The sequence below is a fragment of the Mercenaria mercenaria genome, chromosome 4, assembly GCF_021730395.1.
Source record: "Mercenaria mercenaria strain notata chromosome 4, MADL_Memer_1, whole genome shotgun sequence".
NCBI lineage: Eukaryota > Metazoa > Mollusca > Bivalvia > Venerida > Veneridae > Mercenaria > Mercenaria mercenaria.
Window position 1 is genome coordinate 21,377,312 of NC_069364.1, and position 23,051 is coordinate 21,400,362.

At 32.9% G+C, this 23,051-nt stretch overlaps 1 protein-coding gene across 2 annotated transcripts; it reads left to right on the top strand.

Annotated features, from left to right (window-relative positions):
• The first annotated feature begins 11,866 nt into the window (after positions 1 to 11,866).
• On the top strand, positions 11,867 to 22,750 carry LOC123553272 (uncharacterized). Of its 2 annotated transcripts, XM_053540689.1 has the most exons (7): positions 11,867 to 11,920; positions 12,339 to 12,451; positions 14,825 to 14,890; positions 15,208 to 15,270; positions 15,564 to 15,629; positions 16,434 to 16,511; positions 18,940 to 22,750. In XM_053540689.1, the coding sequence occupies exons 1-7, from the start codon at positions 11,890 to 11,892 to the stop codon at positions 19,243 to 19,245; spliced, it is 723 nt and encodes a 240-aa protein (XP_053396664.1). In that variant the 5' UTR covers positions 11,867 to 11,889; the 3' UTR covers positions 19,246 to 22,750. The 2 variants fall into 2 exon arrangements, with proteins under 2 accessions (XP_053396664.1, XP_053396665.1); XM_053540690.1 differs by lacking the exon at positions 16,434 to 16,511.
• Positions 22,751 to 23,051: the final 301 nt, after the last annotated feature.

The following is a 23,051-nucleotide window of genomic DNA, read 5'->3' on the forward strand; positions in this document are numbered from 1 at the left end:
GAGATATTGACACAGGCTTGCGCGCGATACCCATTCATGGTGGTAAGAAGGTGCCAAAATTTTTTTAAAATCCCACATTCAATGACAAGGCAATTATAGAAATTTACCTTTAAACTCCAAAGTGTGCCTTTGACCTTAGATATTGAGGCTTTTTGGCATGCAACACACCACCAGAGGTGAAAAATTGGGGCCCAGGTCTTTTTATAATCCCACATTAAATGACAAGTTATTGCCCAGACAAAGCAAAAATAGCCGTATTTGCCCTTTTAAACTCAGTGTCCCTTTGACCGTAAATTCACCGGTGTTGCGCGCAACACGCCGTCTAATGATGGTGAAAAATTGGAAATTATTTTAAAAACCCCAACAATCATGACAAAATGTGGCGGGACACGAAAACGGACGGACACCGAACAACCATTGGACAACGGGCTCTACAAAAAACGGCTTGAAAACCCAAAAAGGTTTGGGGAAGCATAACGCACGGGCGGCCCTTAGCTTTTAACTTATAAAACCTATGATATAAAAAAATTTTATATGCCAAATAAATGATCAAAAATTTGAGTTTTTTTTGTTGAAAATTTTCAAAAAAATGCACTTTTCTTACTTTTATTAAAAAACTCTTTTTATATATTAGACTTGATATAAACAAAATAAATCAAGACAAAATTTTCTGAGTAATCAAACTTCCCCATTAAATTTCAGGCCATTCACTTTTTTTATATTCAGAATAAATTTCGCACCAAGGGGTATAAAAATTGGGGTTCCAGGCGCGTACAAATCGGGCTTTGGGCATCAAACCACATTCCTTAAAAATGTGAATTTTTTTAATAAAAAAATTGTCTTTTTTTTTTGGGGATTTAACGTGCCACCGACACAGAAGTCATATGGCGATTTTTTCCAGTTTTAGGTGGGAAGACCCCATTGCCCCTCCTGCATTAATCTCAGAGCGCCCGGGGAAAACCAAGCCCCTTCGTAAGCCAGCGGATGTTTTCCTCCATGAAGAATTCAACGCCCCAGTGAGGCTCAACCCACATCGATGAAGGGAAGTATTTAAAAGTCGCGCCCTTTAACCACTCCCCCAATCTTCTTTTTAAAAATTTTCATTTTTTTTTTATATATTTTAGTAAGTTGGACTTAAACCCAACCCCTCTATCCCTTAATGACCTAGGCTCAAGAGTTTTTGATTACCGAAACCACTGCAACCACCGCTGACAAACATCTAAAAACAAAATACCCCTCCTTCTCCGAATTGCATGGCTTCAAATAAAACAATCGACCTTCTTTTTATTCATTTCTAATTTACCAAGGTTCATCGTTTATCTTCGTTTTTTAAACCACCCGGGACTTACCCCTTTTGATTCAATAAAAAAGGGAAATAAAGCTCTATAATATTTTCGATAAACAACGGTTGACGCGGGACGGGTAAGAGCCCATTATGACATCAATTATGACGTCAAATTACAGCATAAAACGTTCGTTTTTTCCCCCCGGTAAAGGGAACTAACAAATAATTTTAAAAGTGGTCAATCAAAAAAAAACCGTGCCATGAGAAAACCAACATATTTTGGTTTTTGCGACCCCGGGATCCGGAACATCCTTCACATCCGCACATTCGGGTCGGGACCGTGCTTTTCCTTTTAAAGCCTTTTGGAATTGGAAAAACTTTTTAGTGAACAGCAGGGACCTGACAAACTGGGGATGCACAGTCTGGCCCGGGACCGCGTCGAAAAACCCACTAGAGATTTCCAGGCGCGGTTTTTCCAATTATAGTTATGGGAAATGAAACTCTAAACCTTAAAAATATTTTTAAAGAAGGTTTAACAAACGGAAAGGGTTTAAAACTGGGGGGATTTATTTTGAAAACAAAAAAGAAACATTTTTTTAGAAACTTTCAACATTTATTTTATGTTTTACAATTATAATCAAACCCCAACTAATGGCTCCAAGGCGAGAAGATTTTGCAAAAAAATAAGTCTTTTTTTTAAAATTTTATGAAATTTGAGAAAAATAAAGAAAATTATCAAAAACACATAAAGTATTTTTTAAAACAAAAAAGGGCAAAATTTTATTAAATTTTGGTGCAAGATTAGCATCTTGTGCTATAATTGGGAGATGTTGAAAAAACATTTAAGTTATATTATTGTAAGGGTAAGACTTGGTGTTAAAAAGTTCAAAGCAATGTCAAAATGTGGACTTGTACAAAAACTGAACCAATTTCAAAGTCCAAAAGGGGACAAATAACCAAATTACCCTAAGTGTTATTAACCTTGCCTATAGAAATTATTATAAACAAGTGACAAAATTAAAGGGGGCCATATTCCCATCAAATCCTTGAGGGAGTTTGTATTTTTTGGCCAAAACATGGTATAATGATGATAAATTACGTTGAAGTTAAATACTTCAAAAGGCCTTTTAAAAAATGGACGGTAAGAAAAACTTAAAACTGGGAACCCAAATGCCGATGCCATGGTAGTATGAAAGGTTACTTATTTTTTAAATTAATCGACTTTAAAACTAAAAACCTCCTAAAACTTTTTTTCTATGGAAGGCACATTTGAAGAAAATTCCCTGAAAAAAAATCTCATATTTTAAATCCTCCTTAAAAAAAAATTTCAAAAGAATAAAAACACTTCTTTGACCAGTATAAAGCCGGGCTAGGGTATAACTCCACGGGACAGCTGATTCCCAAGAAAGCAACTTCAAAACGATGGCTGACCTAAAACAATGAAAATTTTTTAAAATGATTTTCACTTTAATTAATTAAAATGCTATCAAAGTCAAATAATTGCATACGGAAATAGCTAAATTTTGGGTTTTTAAATCCAAAACATTTTTCCTTTTAAAATCTTTTTTTTTAAACAAGTCTCTTTTTGTTTAAAAAAATTGCATTTTTAATAAAAGGCACACGACTTTCAATTTTTTAATGTAGAAAAAAAAACAAAACAAAACAAAAAAAAGAAAACAACAACAAGAAAAAAAAACAAAAAACACAGATATAGGTTTTCAAAAGTTCGTGCTAAAATTCTTTTAAGTAAAAATTTTCAACCAAGAGTTACCTACCTTGGTTTTCAAGGTTTGATGACAAACTAATATAAATGCTCATTTTTTTCCCAAATTCGCCCCAAACACTAATGGAAAATTTTTAGCCTACATTTTCTATAGGTCAATAGCAAAAATTTTTACCCCTAATTTTATAATCCCCTAAACGGGACCTTCCAAACCAAATTTAAAAGGGATTCTAAAACACCTGTGGACTGACATTAGCCATGTCAGAGATCATAAATTTTAAGAATGTACCCCATAATTGGTTTTTTTCCAGAATTTTTTGCATTTTATTGTCTGTAATGAGAAATGCGCTTTTTTTCAGAATAACACACTTTTTAGTTGATGAAAATTTGAATTTCCAGTCATTTAGAAAAGTCCCAACCCAAATTTAAAATTTAACTCTTACACAACGCAATTTCTCACCCTTTGAAAAACTTTCCCGACTAACAAAAAATTAAAATGATTTAAAAACAAAATAAAGAAGTGACAATTACTTTTTTATTCAATTTTAGTTTAATCTAAGTAACAAAATAAACCAAAAAAATTTATCACGCTATTTTTAATTAAAATTTAATGAAGTGCTCCATTCTTTTTTAATTAAAAATCATTGTAAAAAAACTTGATCACAAAAATGAAAGACATGACTTATCACATTAACCCTAATTTTAATAAAGTTTTTCTAAACTTGTTGTAAAGTAAAAGTTTTTTGCTGTAAAGATAAAATTGTCCATCAATCTGTGACTGAACAGAAATTTTTTATAGTAGCGATTATAAAAACAAAGCAGTCCAATAGTCAGCCTTTAAAAAGGCCCTTCTGCAAACTTGCAGGAAAAAACATTAGGGTAAAATTTTTAATCAAATTTCTAAAAAAAATGGGGCATCACCTGAAAAATTCTGACAGTGCCCGCCCAAAAAATGTGCATACAGTATCTTTTTAAAACTAAAAAATTTAACTTTAAAAAAAAACTTGAACCAACTTTTGCCAGGGTTGAGTAGTCGAGCTAAACATTGTTATGATAAAAACCACCAAAGCATTCACGCCCATTAAGAAAGGGTTTTAAAAAAGGGAAAACAAAAAATTTAAAAAAAACATTTTCAAAAATCACGACCTTGTAAAGTTCTCTATCCAATAAAGTACTTCCCCTGATCAAATTTACAAAAGTTTTCCCCATTTCATTGTCTTAAAGGAATAATTAAAATTTTTTTAGATTTCTTTTTAAAAAAAAATCTATAGGCAAAGATGATAAAAGCAAAGGAAAAAAAAAACAAAACTGTTATAAAAGGGAAATAAAGGACTCGTTTTTTACATCACTTACCTACATTTTGGTAAGTATTCCCCAAATTCAAAGAAAAAGATTTCAAAAATTCATAAAGTTCTCCAGATTTCCTTTCAAAAAAATTTTTCTTCAAAAAAATTTAATGTCAACTGTCACCAACATACAAAAATAAGAAAACACTTTAACTGCTTTTCAAACTTTAAGTATTTTTCTCTCTAAATCTTAACATTTAAAAGATTTTTAAGTCTAAAAACTTTGAAAAATAGGGGAAAGTTTTTTTTTCCAAAACCTATTGCCATACTTTTCCTTTTAACATATCTGTAATACGACACAACAAGTATCATGTCTAATAAGCCTAATGGGAGTTTGCCAGTAAACACACGAACGAACTAGCTCCTAGATTATAATAATTTTAAAAAAAAATTTTTAAAATTTGAAAATCATCAAAAAAAACTGTGATTAAAATAAAAGTAATTTCTCCAAAAAAAAAACCCTAAATTTAATGGCACTACACAAACAAAAAATTAAAAGACAAGTTGGATTTTTTTTTAACCAATTATCAGTCAGTGGGTATTATGAGATTTTTTTAATTATAAGTACAATTACAAAACTTTTAAAAAACCATTCACCATGTTCAATAGATCTGTAAGAAGTCCATCCTTTTCCTGTCATTGAACTTGGGGATAGCCCCTCCACTGCAAATATTGGTTAACTTTCCCCATTTAAAAAAGTGGTCATCAAGATCAACCATTGACTTTCAATACCAAACGAAATAACATTTATTTGTGTTTATAAAAAGGTTTGTTACAGTGGAGGGTCAGCTATAGGAAATTCTGAAAGCAGACAATTTTATTTTAAAAAAAAAATCACCACTTAAAATACTATTTCTAATTAAAATTAATTCAAACCATATCAAAAAATGGGAAAGTATCAATGCCCTTTTTCTTAGTTTTTTAAAAGTTTTTACCATAAAACATAATGTAATATTAAAGAAATTTTTTTTTTAGCATTAATTTTTTAGTAACTTATAAACATAAAAACTCCTAGTAAAATGATCGGAACCTGCTTATTTAATAAAAATTTTCATAATAACAGAAGCCCCTTTTAAAAAAATGTTAATGTAGCTATAATATAATACCCCCCTCCCCCCCCCCTCAAATACCAACTTTTAATCCCCAAATACAAGACCGTCGGTCCAGTCAGATTAGGGTCCTAAAACCCCTGTAACTTGATATTGCCAGAAATCAAAAAATTTTTTTTGCCTACAATAAATTTTTATTTTTCCATTTTTGCATTTCTGTTTAATTTTTTTTTTTTCTTTCAAATTACACAAAATTATTTTAACTGATAATATACTAAAACGATTGCTCATCATGTTTTATAAAATTTTAAAAGTCCGGCCAGTTTAAATTATAACCTTATTGCAAACATTCTCACCCTTAAAAAATAAAATAAATTTAAGAGAAATTACAAATTTTTTTTTTCAATGATTATGATCTTTTATCAAAAGTAACAAAATAAAACCTGCAAAAAATTTTAATTGCTGAATTTATTTTGAAAAAATTTAAAAAAGCCGTCAGCTGCAAAATTTAAAAAAAAAAAAAGGAAAAAGGACAAAAAGGGTTTTATATATTTTAAAAAACAAATTCCCCATGCTGCTAAATAACTTTCTTTTTTGAAAATAAAATCCACAATAAAGATAAACATTTTTCAAAAAACACAAATTTTATAATTTTAAAACTAAGTGCCTGAATGCATTTTTTACTTTTTGATAAAAAAAACAGCAATGAGGATTTAAACAAAAAGAAAAAAACACTGTTTTATCTTATCCTTTGTGTATTAACTTTAGCCATAATTCAAACAAGCTTTTTAAACTGGGTTAAAAGGGAGAACGATTTGCTACAAAGGGGAAAATTCCCTGCAATCATTTACGCACGACATACATACTTATATGAAAAAACAAAAGCAAGTCTATCAAAGTCCAAACTTGTGTATGATCCCACCCCAATAAACCCGACCTTACACCCCATAGGGCCCAACCAGGCACACCAAATCAGTGTCTTTAATTATTTTTACTTAACAGAAAAAAAGAATAAGTTTTCGTGTATTTAACTGTTTTTAAAAAGGGTTGCAAAAAGCTCACGGAGCTTATTTAAATTTTTTCACAAAGCAAAGTAAATAAAAATTCCTTTACTTTACCTATTCCAACTTTGGCAAAAAAAATTGGACATTCAGATTTTTCTATATTTGGTGGTTTTTTAAAAAATGAAGAAAATGGGACATACAGTTGAAAACCTATTTCTTATGGTGGTCACCATTTTATTTTAGCAAATCCAAAATTTAAGGGAAAAAACTTTGGGAAAGTTTGAAAAAAACATCAGAAAATAGTTCACTTTTAATTGAAAGTTTTGTAATTTTAAAAGCGTATGATGGGTGATAAAGTTGCATGTTTAGAAAAGGAAAAAAATTAAAAGTTATATTTTCAAATAAAGAATAGGGTAATTTATGGTTTAAACTTATTTAATCAAAGTTTGGGAGATTGTTTTTAAAAACAGCCTTTCTGCACAAATCTGACATAAAAAAAATTTTTCCCAGAAAATTTTTGCTAATGAAAATTAATTTAAAATATTATTATAAAACCTATTTTTTTTCCCAAATTTGAAAATTTAAAACAAGCCATTTCCAAGAATGTCCTAATTTAATTTCTAAAATTTCAACTCAAAATTGAGTTATATTTCAGGGGCACAGGGGGAACATACTGAAAATCAGTAAATATTCATCTTATTTTTTACTTTTCAAAAAAAAAAACCAAGAAACACAAGCTTATTTTAACGCATGTTTTCCTTTTAAAGAAAATAATGACTTTAAAAAATAAACCCCCTTGAAATCATTTATTCTACAGCACGCTTACAGAGAGTAGAAAATGAAAAAACCCTCTGGAAATGGACAGAAAATTCATACATACTTTATTTTTTACTAAAAGAAGCACGGGGGCAAACCCCCAGCAAAAATATATTCATAAATATGTTTCATATAAGTACATTTTTTTCCACTAAAAAAATATCACTTGGAACATTTTCAAAATGTGGGGAAAATTAAGACTTGAAAGCCAAACAATTGATTTTCCACTTTTTTAAATTAAAACTGTTACTTCTGAAAAAAACAAACAAAATTTTAAATTGCCAGAGTTTCTAATAATGGGGAAATTAAAAAAAATGTCAAAAAAGGGTACAGGGGACATCCTTTTGGCTTTTTTGAAGTTGAACAGTCCTTAATGTCAAGTTTTTAAACTGCTTTTTTTTCAAATGTAACTCCCTTTCAAGGAAAATACCTCCACGAAAAAAACCCCAAAATTGGATTTGGACCACATTGACCAACCAGCCGCGCACCGCGCAGTCTGATCAAGAACCATGCTGTACCTTTTAAAGCCTCTTGGAATTAGAGAAACGTTAGCGAACAGCAGGGTCCTGACCAACTGTGCAAAGCCAGCTGGCGGGTCCATGCTGGTCGCAAACCAACTAAAAGGTAAGTTGGTTTTTTCATGTAGGGGTCAAATAAAGATAATCTAAATTTTTTTTAAAAAAAAAAATAAAAAAAAACTGACCTAACAAATAAAAAATTGCAAAGGGACATTTTTTGGTGTAATACATTCATCAAAAGTCAGAAAGTGATCAAAAAAACAAAAAAACTACGTGTCTCACGCTGAAAGAAAAGATCTTTAGAAAAACATTAGGACTTAAAAACAATGGGGTTTTTGAAATTTTATGCCACATTAAATTTTGAATTTTCACTAATTTTTTTGGAAAAGGGTTCCACACAAAGGGAAATATTGGAGAGAGAAAAAGTTGGTAATAAAAAAAGAGTATTTTGCTTAAAGGCAGATTAAGCTTACTGAACCCCTCTCGAGTCCGCTTCTTGGGAAAAACCATACTAGTTCCCTACAGAATCCGACCCCGGGGCCGAACCCAACCCCTGGGTTGGCTGACCCCAACTTCATACCACATAATTTAACAAAAAATGAAAACTCGTGCGGATGCATTTTTTGACAGGCTAATACCTGTCCACAGAGGTAAGGCCCCGTTCATTCCTGGGAACTCCCATTGGGTTGGGGCCTTTGGGGAAGGCACTTTTTCATATTGCCTCAGTCGGCCCAGCTGTAAAGGGGCCGCAAAAACTGGGTAAGGGAAATTTTTTTAACGTTCTTAAAAAAATCCCCAAAAGCCTACAGACTTTTGTTCATTGTTCACAAACGACTTAGATAAAATTTCCTTTAACCAAACCCCTTTTTATAAATGTTTTTTTTTAAATTTAATTTCAAAACATCCAATACTCCTCTTTCCATATGATATGGGTCCCTTTTAAATTTTTGGATACAATCCAACTGAAAAAATCAAAATTACGATCACTTTTTCGAATTTCAGTAGTTGAAAACAGCTAATAAAATTTACAATACCAACTGCTTTTGTAGACCTAATCTTATTAAAATTGTCACTCTGGCCGGCTTTGGCTAAGAACTTCAAGAATCCCTTTGAGCACCCGCACGCTACTGAGTGTTATTTTTAAACGGTTTTATGTAATCACTAGTCCAATTTTAAAGTGAAACGATAAAAAATAAACAAGTACTGTCAATCAAAAGACTAGAATCTACAAGATTTTATTTAAAATCAGACACTTTCTTTCGATTTCGCAAGCTCCACCACTTGTCCTTCAGGGGGCGAATAAAATTAAAAAATGCAATCACCTTTTCTCCAAAAGGGTAATTACACCGATAACAATATTTGCCCCCATGGGATTCAAGCAAGTTATTTGAGTCTTAAATTAACAAGAATTTTTCGAAGAAAATAACATTTTTAAATAAAAAAACTCATTATTTTTCGCACCCGGCATTTTTTCGTAAATTTTTAGACAAAAAAGGGGGATTTTTCAGAGCTTAAATCTTATTTTTGAGAGCATTTAAAACAACATCCCATGCACAATATTTTAAAACCTCTACAATTTAAAAAACAATCAAATTCGTGAAAAAGATAATTTTTCTGTTTCTGCAAGTTTTTTCTAAGCACCATAAAAGCCTAAAAACCAAATTGGCATATTTAAACAAATATTTTAATTCAAATAAAAATCAAAATCAAATTATTAATTTACAAAACATCTTTTTAGAAATTTGATATCAAAATTTTGCAAAAATTACAAAAAAAATAACATTTGGGCAGGTTTTGAAAAACTATATAAACCCGGGGCCTGGTCACGACCGGTGATAAACCCCTCCAAAAGACTAACAGCGAAAAAGAAATTAGGGGTAAGAAATTTTTCAAAACGTTTTACTTTAAACCCAAAAGAACCAAGTTTTTTGAAAATGTCGACAAAAGAATTGCAAAGAACATAATAAATCACCGATAAAAAAATTTAAAAAAAAGGCCAAGAGCCCAAACGCTCACCTAAAAACACACCATAACAGTGTAAAACATGTTTGACCTAGTGATTTCATGGAAACAAATATTCTGACCAATTTTCATTAAGATTGGACCAAAACATTGGTCTCCTGCGATAAAACAAGCATTTTCTTAGATATGACCTAGTTTTTGACCCTAGATGACCCATGTTCAAACTCGACCTAGATTTTATCAAGGCAATCATTCTGACCAAAATTCATGAAGATCAATTGAAAAATACAGCCTCTATCACATAGACAAGTTTTTTCTTTGATTTGACCAAGTGACCTAGTTTTGGACCTCAGATGACCCATATTCAAATTCGACCTAGATTTCATTAAGGCAATCATCCTGACCAAATTTCATAAAAATCAATTGAAAAGAACAGTCTCTATCGCATACACAAGATTTTTCTTTAATTTGACCTAGTGACCTAGTTTTTGATCTCAGATAACCCATTTTCAAACTCGACCTAGATTTCATCAAGGCAATCACTCTGACCAAATTTCATGAAGATCAATTGAAAAATACATCCTCTATTGCATACACAAGGTTTTTCTTCGATTTGACCTAGTGACCTAGTTTTTGACCCCAGATGACCCATTTTCGAACTCGGCCTAGATTTTATCAAGATAATCATTCTGGCTAAATTTCATGAAGATCAGTTGAAAAATACAGCCTCTATTGCATACACAAGGTTTTTCTTTGGTTTGACCTAGTGACCTAGTTTTTGAACCCAGATGACCCATTTTCGAACTTGGTCTAAATTTTATCAAGGTAATCATTCTGACCAAAATTCATGAAGATCAATTGAAAAATACAGCCTCTATCGCATACACAAGGTTTTTCCTTGATTTGACCTAGTGACCTAGTTTTTGACCCCAGATAACCCATTTTCAAACTCGGCCTAGATTTCATCAAGGTAATCATTCTGACCAATATTCATGAAGATCAATTGAAAAATACAGCCTCTATCGCATACACAAGGCTTTTCTTTGATTTGACCTAGTGACCTAGTTTTTGATCCGAGATGACCCATTTTCAAACTCGGCCTAGATTTCATCAAGGTTATCATTCTGAGCAAAATTCATGAAGAATAATTGAAAAATACAGCCTCTATCGCATACACAAGGTTTTTCTTTGATTTAATCTAGTGACCTAGTTTTTGAACCGAGATGACCCATTTTCGAACTCGGCCTAAATTTCATCAAGGTAATCATTCTGACCAATATTCATGAAGATCAATTGAAAAATACAGCCTCTATCGCATACACAGGGTTTTTCTTTGATTTGACCTAGTGACCTAGTTTTTGATCCGAGATGACCCATTTTCAAACTCGGCCTAGATTTCATCAAGGCAATCATTCTGACCAATATTCATGAAGATCAATTGAAAAATACAGCCTCTATCGCATACACAGGGTTTTTCTTTGATTTGACCTAGTGACCTAGTTTTTGATCCGAGATGACCCATTTTCAAACTCGGCCTAGATTTCATCAAGATTATCTTTCTGACCAATATTCATGAAAATTAATTGAAAAATACAGCCTCTATCGCATACACAAGGTTTTTCTTTGATTTGACCTAGTGACCTAGTTTTTGACCCGAGATGACCCATTTTCAAACTCGGCCTAGATTTCATCAAGGTTATCATTCTGACCAAATTTCATGAAGATCAGTTGAAAAACACAGCCTCTATCGCATACACAAGCTAAATGTTGACGGACAGACGACAGACAGACGCCGGACATCGAGTGATCAGAAAAACTCACCTGAGCAAAAAAGAAAGAAAACTTAGATCTAGTACATGAGATTAAAGTCGGCACGCGTTTTCCTTGTGTGTCTGGTCTCGACAGTTTCCATTATGACCGGAGGATGCAGAAATCGCACCTAAATTGCATAGTTTCATTACCGGTATAACACTTTCTTGCTATACCACACAAGATACCATCTGCATGTAATTATGACGACGTGGAGTCCCCCGTAGTTTGAGAGAATAGTCTATAGGTGCTACCAAAGTCGAAATTGAAACAGTTTAAATGAAAAAATAATGCTTCTGTAATGTTTTAGTTTGGCATTTAAAATGTAATTTTTGCTTAATTTTTCAGACACAGTTTTTGTCGAGAGCGAAATTAGTATGCATCCGGTGACTGAACAGAACATAACTGGTATTTAAATCTATGTTACTGTCAAAGTTGAATACAAAACGACCTGTGTTAAAGAACTACATTCAATTCTGTAATACCAAAATGATGCAATGGCATTATTCCATTCCAAACCGTTAATCGTTTCACTCCAAATGATTAAACATTAAATTGAACATATTAACCAATTTCTGTGCGAGCATTTTTTACATGCGTACGAACAAGTTTGCAACAGAAACCAGCTTTTTATGTCACCCTTTAGTTGCAAATAGTGATCGAAAAGTACATTACATCATATATATATGTATAAGCCGATTTTATATATTATTTCAATTCTTAAACTTACGCAACAGCATATGTTATTATCTCCGCCGCTTACCTCTTTTACATGTTATGGATTTAATGAGTGTTATAGGCATTGTAAAGAAATCCTTTTCTTTAGGAAGTCAAAGGTCAGACGGTATTAAATACAACTGGACACCAATTTCAATGCCAGCACTAACACCTGTGCATCTAACACCTAACGCAAATTGCTCAGAAAAAACAGTAAAGCAGGTAAAATATATAAATTATTGTTTTATCGTTGTAACAATACAAAGAAACAAAAATTTCAGTAACATTTTTTTATCCTCATATTATAGTTTTGCCTTGTTTTACCATCCATAAAACATGGGTTAAAATAGCTTAAGAAACTAGCCGTGCTGTTTATATTTAATCAACTTTAAGTAATACTGTACTCATTACGCCTGTTTTTGTCATTTCTCCTAACTTGATTTAGCAGAAAAAGTAAAGAAAAAGTAGAGCTATTGCACTCATCCCGTTGTCGGCGTCGCCTTGGTCAAAGTTTTTTTTTATAAATATCTCTCTTATTATCAAAGATATTAACTTGAACCTTGAAATGGTTGTAAAACTTACTATCAAAGTCTGCACCAGGAGAAACAATCTCTATAACTCTGATTTGAATTTTGACAGACTTATGCCCCTTTTAAGTTTTTTTTGTTTAAGTCAATATCTCTGTTATTATCAAAGCTATTGACTTGAAACTGAAAATAGTTGCTACTATCAAAGTCTTCACAAGGAAAAATAATCCCCCATAACTCTGATTGAATTTCCATGGAGTAATGCCCCATTTTAACTTAGAATTTCTGGTAAAAGTGTTTAGATAAATTCAAATATCTCTTTTACTATCAAAGCTATTGCCTTGTAACTTGTAAATAGTATTCTACTATCAAAGTCTTTACCAGAAGAAACAATCTCCATAACTCTGGCTTTTATTTTGATTGAGTTATGCCCTTTTTAGCTCATCTGATTTTTTGAAAAAAAATGATGAGTTATTGTCATCACTTGAGCGGTTGTCGGCGTCGGCGTCGGCGTCGGCGTCGGCGTCTGCGTCGGCGTTGCCTGGTTAAGTTTTATGTTTAGGTCAGCTTTTCTCCTAAACTATCAAAGCTATTGCTTTGAAACTTGGAAGACTTGTTCACCATCATAAGCTGACCCTGTATAGCAAGAAACATAACTCCATCTTGCTTTTTGCAAGATTTATGGCCCCTTTTGTACTTAGAAAATATCAGATTTCTTGGTTAAGTTTTATGTTTAGGTCAACTTTTCTCCTAAACTATCAAAGCTATTGCTTTGAAACTTGGAATACTTGTTCACCATCATAAGCAGACCCTGTACATCAAGAAACATAACTCCATCTTGCTTTTTGCAAGAATTATTGCCCCTTTTGGACTTAGAAAATCAGTTTTCTTAGTTAAGTTTTATGTTTAGGTCAGCTTTTATCCTAAACTTTCAAAGCTATTGCTTTAAAACTTGCAACACTTGTTCACCATCATAAGCTGACCCTGTACAGCAAGAAACGTAACTCCATCCTGCTTTTTGCAAGATTTATGGCCCCTTTTGGACTTAGAAAATATCAGATTTCTTGGTTAAGTTTTATGTTTAGGTCAACTTTTTCTCTTAAACTGTCAAAGCTATTGCTTTGAAACTTGCAACACTTGTTCACCATCATAAGCTGACCCTGTACAGCAAGCAACATAACTCCATCCTGCTTTTTGCAATAATTATTGCCCCTTTTGGACTTAGAAAATCATTTTCTTGGTTGAGTATTATGTTTAAGGCAACTTTTCTCATAAAGTATCAAAGCTATTGCTTTAAAACTTGCAACAGTTTTTCACAATCATAAGTGGACACTGTACATCAAGAAACATAACTCTATCCTGCTTTTTGCAAGAATGATGGCCCTTTTTAGACTTAGAAAATCATGGGTAGGACAATATTTCTATTATACAAAAAAAAATCAGATGAGCGTCAGCACCCGCAAGGCGGTGCTCTTGTTTTAGCTTATATTTTTTTGGTTAATTTTTTTTTTTTGATAATTAACAGATATATCTGTTGCTTTCAAAGCTGTTGACTTGAAACTTAAAATAGCTATTTATTATAATCAGTCTTCATCAGGAGAAACAATCCTCATAACTCAAATTTGACTTTATATGGAGTGATGCCCCTTTCTTACTTAGATATTTTGTCATAGTCTAATATTTCTGTTACTATCAAAGCTATTAAAAGAGTTATTAACTATCAAAGTCAACACTTGCAGAAACAACTCCCATAACTTTGATTTGAATTTTGTCAGAGTTATGCCACTTTCTAACTTAGAATGTTTGTTTAAAGTCTTACGGGCAAAGTTCTAATTTGGAGACAAGCACTGACAAAAGTCGAGCGCGCTTGTTAACCCAGAAGTTTGATTTTTTAACGTCAAGTTTATTGGTAACTGAAATACAAAAATTAATGTTTATGCTACTCGGTGACTTGTATAATTAGAGTTTATGCTTGTTTACATCTAATGTTAACTGAGTAGTAACAGACATTCATGCCAGTGTGTATCCTTAACAAAATTCACATTCCCATTACTTTATTTCTTCCTAGATATATGACAGAGAGTCGCCGATACCACGGACTGAAACATCCCGAGGAGAACAAAGAGACATTGTGGTAAGACAGTTTTAATACGAAATCAAACTGATTAAAATGAAAACAAAATCAGTGAAATGTTATATTTTAACGCGTTTTTGCTACAAATAATTTCTTAAATAATGTATTGAAATTAGCGTGGATAAGCGATTGACTTTAATCATTGTCAAATATCTAAAGAATAAGCATGCGAACTTATACATGCATGTTCTGTTTTCGCGGTAACTCGGAACAGTCTCGTTTTCACCTTAATTTTAATTAGTATTATGTTTTAACAGTTAAAAGTATTACAAGTACAATTGGTTAAATAACCATTTTTACAAAACTTTATTTTAAAGGTCTATGATAGCGAGGCGCCTATCCCACTGGCAACAGGAACACCAGAGGAAAGAAATTTTATCGTAAGAGCATTTTTATAACATTTCCTCTGGGTAATAGCTCTAAATAATCATAGTTTGCCAATGTCGCCTTAAAGTGCACCAGCCCTGTATGATAACCTCTTAGTCTTATCTACTCCTTTCACAATTGTTGACGTATAGAACGTGTCAGTTTTTTTTTATTAAATTCTGTATTACATAAATATTACAAAATAGAATCAACAACAAACTTGAATTTGACGAAGTTCAACGCGTATTTCTATTATTTATAATTGAAGTAAAAAAGCAAATTAGCAATATTTAAAAATATATTCTAGGGAGTGAAAGAAGATGTCGAGCCAAGGGAATTTGAAGTGGATACGCCACAGGGATCAGATCTAAATGTAAGGACACATCATTAACGTATTGTTTTACGTCATTACAAAAAAGTATGTCTGCTTGATAAATCGCTGTTTAAATCTAGCCTACACGAATCATAGTTGGAGGAATAATGAATTTAGATTAAGTTTTTAAGTTATACATTACTATACCCGTTCATCAAATAACCCGACCGGTATTTAAGTTATTTTCAGTTTGACTCTACTATGGATAAAAACAAATGTTCATGCATTTTAATTATTAAGTAAATTTGTCCTTTTTCGATGAATTGCTCTTTGCTATGAATAGCAGTCCACGTCTGTCATACCAAAACTGTTTTCAAATGGACGTCTTAAGAAGGGAAGTAGTGTTTCGAACAGTATGATTTTTCAAGTATCTGACAATAGCCGCATATGAAATGGAACTTAAAATGTGTTACAAATGGCATACACGTTTTAGAGACTAAAAGCAATTATCATCATTTTCACCATATCCGCCTTTAGTAGGAATACATTGAAGGGCTATATTGCTTTTCTAGTAAAGGAAATTTGTGCGACAAATGTTTAAGACTTCTCGGTGTACAAACACAGCAAAAACAACAAATGTACAATACAAAAAGCAAGATAAAATGTAACACTTAATTTCAGTTTGTTTATTTTCTGTCTGGTCGGCGGCGCAAACAGGATCATGGTCTATTAGACTTAAAGCAAAGATCACCATAATGTCTTACGTTTTAACTACCCGTAAATCATAACTGTGTTTCTAAACTGTTTAATGTTGGCTTTATAAAATTCATGTTTACATTTTTTGTTATTTTTCTTGTTAAACAGCTAACAGTTAATGAATACATTGAAAAATGGAGGAAGCGCAAATCTGTGGAAAATGAAGAAAACGCTAGAAATGAATCAGTGAGTATAAATACAAGCTTCTTTGATCGTAATAACCTAATTAGGTTTTCCCTTGCCAGTGTTTCACTAAGGACGGTCAAATGTAGAGGGCAACTATTATTGAAAATTGATCATTTCGTTTCACTGCAATAAAAGTGACGTTATCAAAGAAATGGACGGTGTTTCACGTGTACTATTAAAACTGAATTAGAATAAAAGAAAGAATAGATGATATTTTATCATCAATAACCAGTTGAAGAAATAATTTTGAAAGGTTATTAAAGGAAAATTTATGAGCTTCTAGTTCTAAAATAATTTAAAGCAAAAGAGTGTTTCAACACTTTTGTTTACGGGGACCGTCATACGTCGCCCTAGGGTGGTTTTGTTTGTTTGTTTGATTTGGGTTTAACGCCGTTTTTCAACAGTATTTCAGTCATATAACGGCGGACAGTTAACCTAACCAGTGTTCCTGGATTCTGTACCAGTACAAACCTGTTCTCCGCAAGTAACTGCCAACTTCCCCACATGAATCAGAGGTGGAGGACTAATGATTTCAGACACAATGTCGTTTATCAAATAGTCACGGAGAACATACGCCCCGCCCGAGGATCGAACTCGCGACCCCGCGATCCGTAGACCAACGCTCTACCTACTGAGCTAAGCGGGCGGGTCCCTAGGGTGGTGGAACCTAAGCTAGAGATGGTTTGTACATATCATAATCTATTTAAGAAGCAAGAAAAATTTGCTAATTCGATTTGCCTATGCAAAAACATAAAGTTATCCTGCATTTATCGAAACATGTTGTTGATGTGCTTCATCGTGACGTAGTCGTCTTGTGAGCTATCGACACGGCATATGTGGAAAAAATAATAAGAACATTAAACATTTATTATGTGATAAACAAAAGAAATGAGGATAAAACGTAGTATGTGCCTCTATGTGTATATTTCTCTTTCAGAAATTGAGTCACCATTAGAACAAAGCTTAAGAAACGTAAACTAATGTCATATGTAAACAGAATGGTCAAGTATTGATGATTCAAACAACGTCATTGATTAACTCACTATTGTTTCCCGAGCTTATTTGGTGTATAGGAAAATTACTCTTCAACATCGATCTTTTCAACAGGCACTCGTATTGTAGCCAAGCGTCACATTCATCAAATCTTGCTCTTAGATGTATTTCATATCTGAATGCAATGCATGATTTAAAACACACTAACTTTAACTGGTTAATTTTTGGCGTATAAATTTGTCTGTGCGACGAAAATACATTGCGTAAAATGTATCGGCTGCGGTATATGTCACGTGAGCCGCACGCGCGGCTATCACTACTTTTGTTGTAAAGGCATATCACCAATGGTCGGTGATGGACATTGCATGGTAAGACATTTTAATCTGTGCTTCTGCAGAGAGCGTATTTATCGAGATACCGCGAGCATAGGAATACCGAGAGCATTGGTTCCACCACTCAATAGAGAACTTATTTGAACGACGTAATACTGCTGTATAATAGTGTTAAAATATAGTGTTGAATGATTATTTTGATGCCTTTAATCTAAAACAGTAGAAAATGATTGTAGTGCTCTTTCTTAGTCGCCACAAAAACTGTGAAATCACCGCATGTTAACGTGGCGTCATTCTCGTCAGACTCGTGATTTAACAGGGAAAGAAACTTTTTTGAACAGGAAATAAGCAACAATTACATGTTCTGATTCTGATTCTTTATTTCCTCCACTCGGGAGATTGCCAGTTGCATATTACAAACATAATTTAACTTAAACAAACATGCATATCAAAGTACAAAGGTAATATCATGATGACATATCAACAGGAATGCCTTAATGTATAATACTATATCATTTGAGAATAAATATCAAGAAGCTAGTTATGTGTTCTACTGCTCTTCCTTGTCATTTTTACTGTCTTTTTTTACACTCGTTCAGTATTCTAATTATCTGATATTAAAAGCAAACAGTCTATAATGTAATCATATGAGAGCCGCAATAAATCGATATGTCCGTAATGCGAATACTCTATCTCGTTTTCAGACATGCCTCTCAACAATTTTACTGTAAACATTTTTTCATTAAGCAATTTTATACTTGTAATGTAATTGTTTGTAAAATTGTTTCTAATTCAGTGAAAAAGATTTCTCGTCGTACAGCACTAATAGAACATTTTGTTATAACGTGAGACAAATAATCGACGAATGGCATATCAGAGTTAACACATAAGTCTCCTGTTAGGTCTACGGGTCTTGTCCATATGTTAGCTATTATATCTCTTTTAAGTCTGTAAATATATTGTTAATACCAAGTTAGCATCCGAATATAAAGTGCATGGAGGCCAAACACCTGTGGTATGATCTACGTTTTCGTGATATTTAGTGACTTTATTAATATAGACTAGCGTGTTTTGTACTTATTCCTTTCATAAAATAATTGCAGGAGAGGAAAAGATCTAATAACAGTCGCGTTGACAGGAAGGAGCTACATAGAAGAATGTTTCCTCTGGAACAGTTTAATGACAACCTGCTACATGACGACATGTATTGCCCGAATGCAGGGAAAAGTGTGTATTACCGATTGAATCCTGCCCTCAGTGCCGGGACAAGTTGTTTCAATACTGGATTTTATCGTCCTGGAAAATGTGTTGGTGTCAAATACACTGACACAGGTAGGCTTTACAGAATTTATGATGACAGGAATGGAACAGAGCACACACTCAACAGGTTTCAAATCAAACAAGCCTGATTTGTACATAACATTGTCAATAAATAAATATATTTTTATGCCCCCAAAGGTGGGCATATTAAAATTGCACTGTCCTTCTGTGCGTGCGTGCGTCCGGTTAATTTTGTCTCCCACAACATAGTGGTGTGGGAGACATATTGATTTACTCCAGTCCGTGTGCCTGTGTTGTGTGTCACAAAGCTTGTACACGCTCTAAGTCAAACATTTCTCATCCGATTTTCACCAAACTTAAAACTTGTTTGACCATAAGACCTCGGCCAAGTTCGATAACTAGCCAAATCGGTCCTAGCAGTTTGGAGTTACGACCCTTGAATTACTGAAAAATCAGCCATTTTACTCTTGTCCACACTCTAAGTCGCACATTTCTCATCCGATCTTCACTAAAATTGAACAAAATGTCTTTGACTATGAGACCTCGGTCGGGTGGGATAACTAGTCAAATAGGTTCAGGCATTTTGGAGTTACGGTCCTTGAATTACCGAAAAATCCGCCTTTTTACTCTTGTCCGCTCACTAAGTCGAACATTTCTCATCCGGTCTTCACCAAACTTGAACAAAATGTGTTTGGGCATAAGACCTTAGCCAAGTTCGATAACAAGCCAAATACGCCAAAGCACTTTTAATTTATGGATCTATAGGGGAAGTTGTGGGAGACATGCGCTTTTCTCAAAAGCATCTCTAGTTCTTGTCCGGGCTGTAACTCCATGAATGGATTTTCATATAACTTTGCAAAAATGTTTACCATAATGAGACGACGTGTCATGCGCAAGATCCAGACCCGTAGCTACAAGGTCAAGGTCACATTGAGAAGCAAAAGTTTTTTATCTGGTTCATAACTCTGCCATTTATAAAGGGATATGAAAATAATTTTAAACAAATGTTAACCATATTGAGAATGTCTGTCACGCTTATGACCCGGGTCTCTTAGGTCAAGGTCGCGAAATGATGTATGATTTTTTACGCATAAGCTGTATCATTCTTGGGCGTGCTTTGTGGGCATTTGTCATCAATAGTGACAACTCTTGTTCAAGACTGAAGTGGACATAGTTATTTAGAAATAATTTATAGCAAAAGAGTGTTTTAACACTATTTATACACGATGGGTGGTACTACGTCGGGCGTAATAATTTTCACGATGGCGCAGCCCGAGTGAGATTAAATGTACGATGTATTACCGACCAAGTGTATAAATAATGTTAAAACACGATTTTGCTATGCATTATTTAGATTCTAATATACCCTTAATTTAAAACAGTAGATAAAATATAGTAGCGCTCATTTTTAGTCGCAACAAAAACACTGACGTGATCGCACGTTAACGTAACGTCATTCTGGCGTACGTATGTTTTAACAGAGACAATCTTATTAGAATTAAGAAATAATTTATAGAAAAATAGTGCTTTATCTCTATTAATACACGATGAGCGGTTAACGTCGGGCGTAATAATTTCCCGGGTGTACAGTGACAAAGCACTGTTTTGTTATAAATTATTTTGATTCTCATATTGTAAAATTTATATTAAAAAATGGAAATGTTTCTTCACGCAAGCATGGCGCCAGTAGAAGGTATTTGTTAAAACACGCCAGGACCGGAAACGGTAATACGTCTTGCGGCAGAATTCAGTTCGAGCGAAAATTATTGCGAATTATTCAGCAATGCGAATAACTAATTTAGTATGTGTATAAATTAATCAAAACATTTTAGTAAGTGTATAAATTAATCAAAACATTTGTGCAATGTGACATTTCGTTTAAAACATGTTATTAAGTAAAATTCGTGAAATTTGAAAGGACTATTTCTTGATGCGTACTAAATATCACGTTGGCGTGATGTCAACATAACATCGTTGTGATGATTAAAGCATTGTTAGCCATATTAGAATACAAAATATTGCATTTATTTAGCTGGTTGACAGTGTGTAGTGGTATGTTTGAACACTTGATCTTTCTAGTTATTACGTTTTAACTTCCAGTAATTTGCCTCGTATGCATGTTATCGATTTTGAAAATTTTATTCATCAGATTTCAGACGTTGTTGCCGTTTCTAAGCAGATATATTTCCGTACATCCGTACATTTTTAAGATATGTCTACGTGATATTTTGCATGCTAATGAATAAAAATCGTCAATTCCTTAAATATGGTGATAAACAGAGAATATTAGGTAATTGTCTTTCTTAACGTATTTCTATCCACGAGTTGGACATTTTTTCATCATAATGTTGACAAAACACTTTCTTGCATAAAACCTACTTTTTGAACGGATACGCCAAAGTATTTACGGGAGAAAAAAACGTGTGCAAACGATGTAACTAACGTGCTGAAAATGCATGATTTTTATTTTTGAAATGCTTTCCAAGCATACACTGTGTAATTCTGCGAAAACTGACATTAGTATCTGCGTGTTGAAATGTGTTCCAAATTTATGGGTTCGATACTCACTTATGCAAGAAAATAGGATGAGTTATAAATGTTTTAAGTACGGTTATTTAAACAGTAATAGAAACTGGCATTATAGAATGACATCTCTTATGAATGTGTATGATTGTAATGAGTTTGCATACATGGATGTTCCTTTGCCTAAGTCTAATTGTATTACTAAGCTTAAAGATACATGTTTAAGCAAATATCAAATATATTGAGAATTCGGTGAATACAGTTAACGCCGAACCAGGAACTATTGGCTTTGGAGGAAATAAGCTTAGGGCTTTTTAAAAAAATAATGTTTTTCAGCCCATTAAACCCAAGGTCAAGGTCACCGAGTTGTTATACGTGGAATTATTTCCATGTTACCGTTAAATAGCCGAAGAGTGTATTTATGTATGGTACTATATGTGAAATATTGAAAGATTATAGTAGACAATTATGTTTTAAAGGGAGTTTGGTATTAATCAGATCAGTTTATAACAGACTGATCTGTTATAATATTTGTTTTTTCTAAAACCATTTTTATTAGATACACGTTTGTGGTGTTTTTTGGCCTTTCAGTTTTGTTAATGTAATTGTCCACTTTTATGTCAGTTTTTCGGCCATTAAAAGCCCAGTTTCTCAGTTTTTACACATCATATTGTTCTTATTTTTAACCTTTCTTAATACAATAATAGTATATGATAGAAATTTTATGATATTTATAGAAATTAATTCAGTCTCCAATAATTCTTTAAAAGAATGGTCTTGCATATGATTTTATGTTTGTATTATAATGTAATTGTATGAAGTACATGTATGCAAGAATGATACGTAAATAAAGATATGTTCGTACTCACTTCTTCACCTGTTTACTCCCCTTTTAAAAGTGGGTCTCGATTCTGTTTTTTTATAGATAACCGTGATTGTTAAACTTGCGTGATTGTTTGCTTTCAGGATATTTTTGTTTAGTACAAGTTATCATTCTTGAAATTATGCACCTGTATACGAAAGTTTTAAGTAATATAAGAAAAAATTAGTAATGTTATCTTTTAATATCGAGAGATAATAAACTCACAAAAAAAAAACTTTTGAATGTGTTTTTTTTTTATCTTTAAAGTGTTACACAGTAAGAATCCCATTCTGGAGACGTTGGTATATAAATCGGCCATCGTTGTGGAATTTAAAAATCGGCCTTAGTTATGTTTTCAATTCGGCCATCGTTATGGAAATTGGTCTCCGATGTGGGACTAGCCAATGATATGAAACTTTCATATATACAGAAAATAAAGTTTAAACTTCCACTTAAATAAATGAAATCAGGCAAAGTTTTTAACTTCCAACAGTCTAAAAGCAAGTTTAGCACTTGTAATAAAACGTATTCCGGGTATCCAAAATTTTA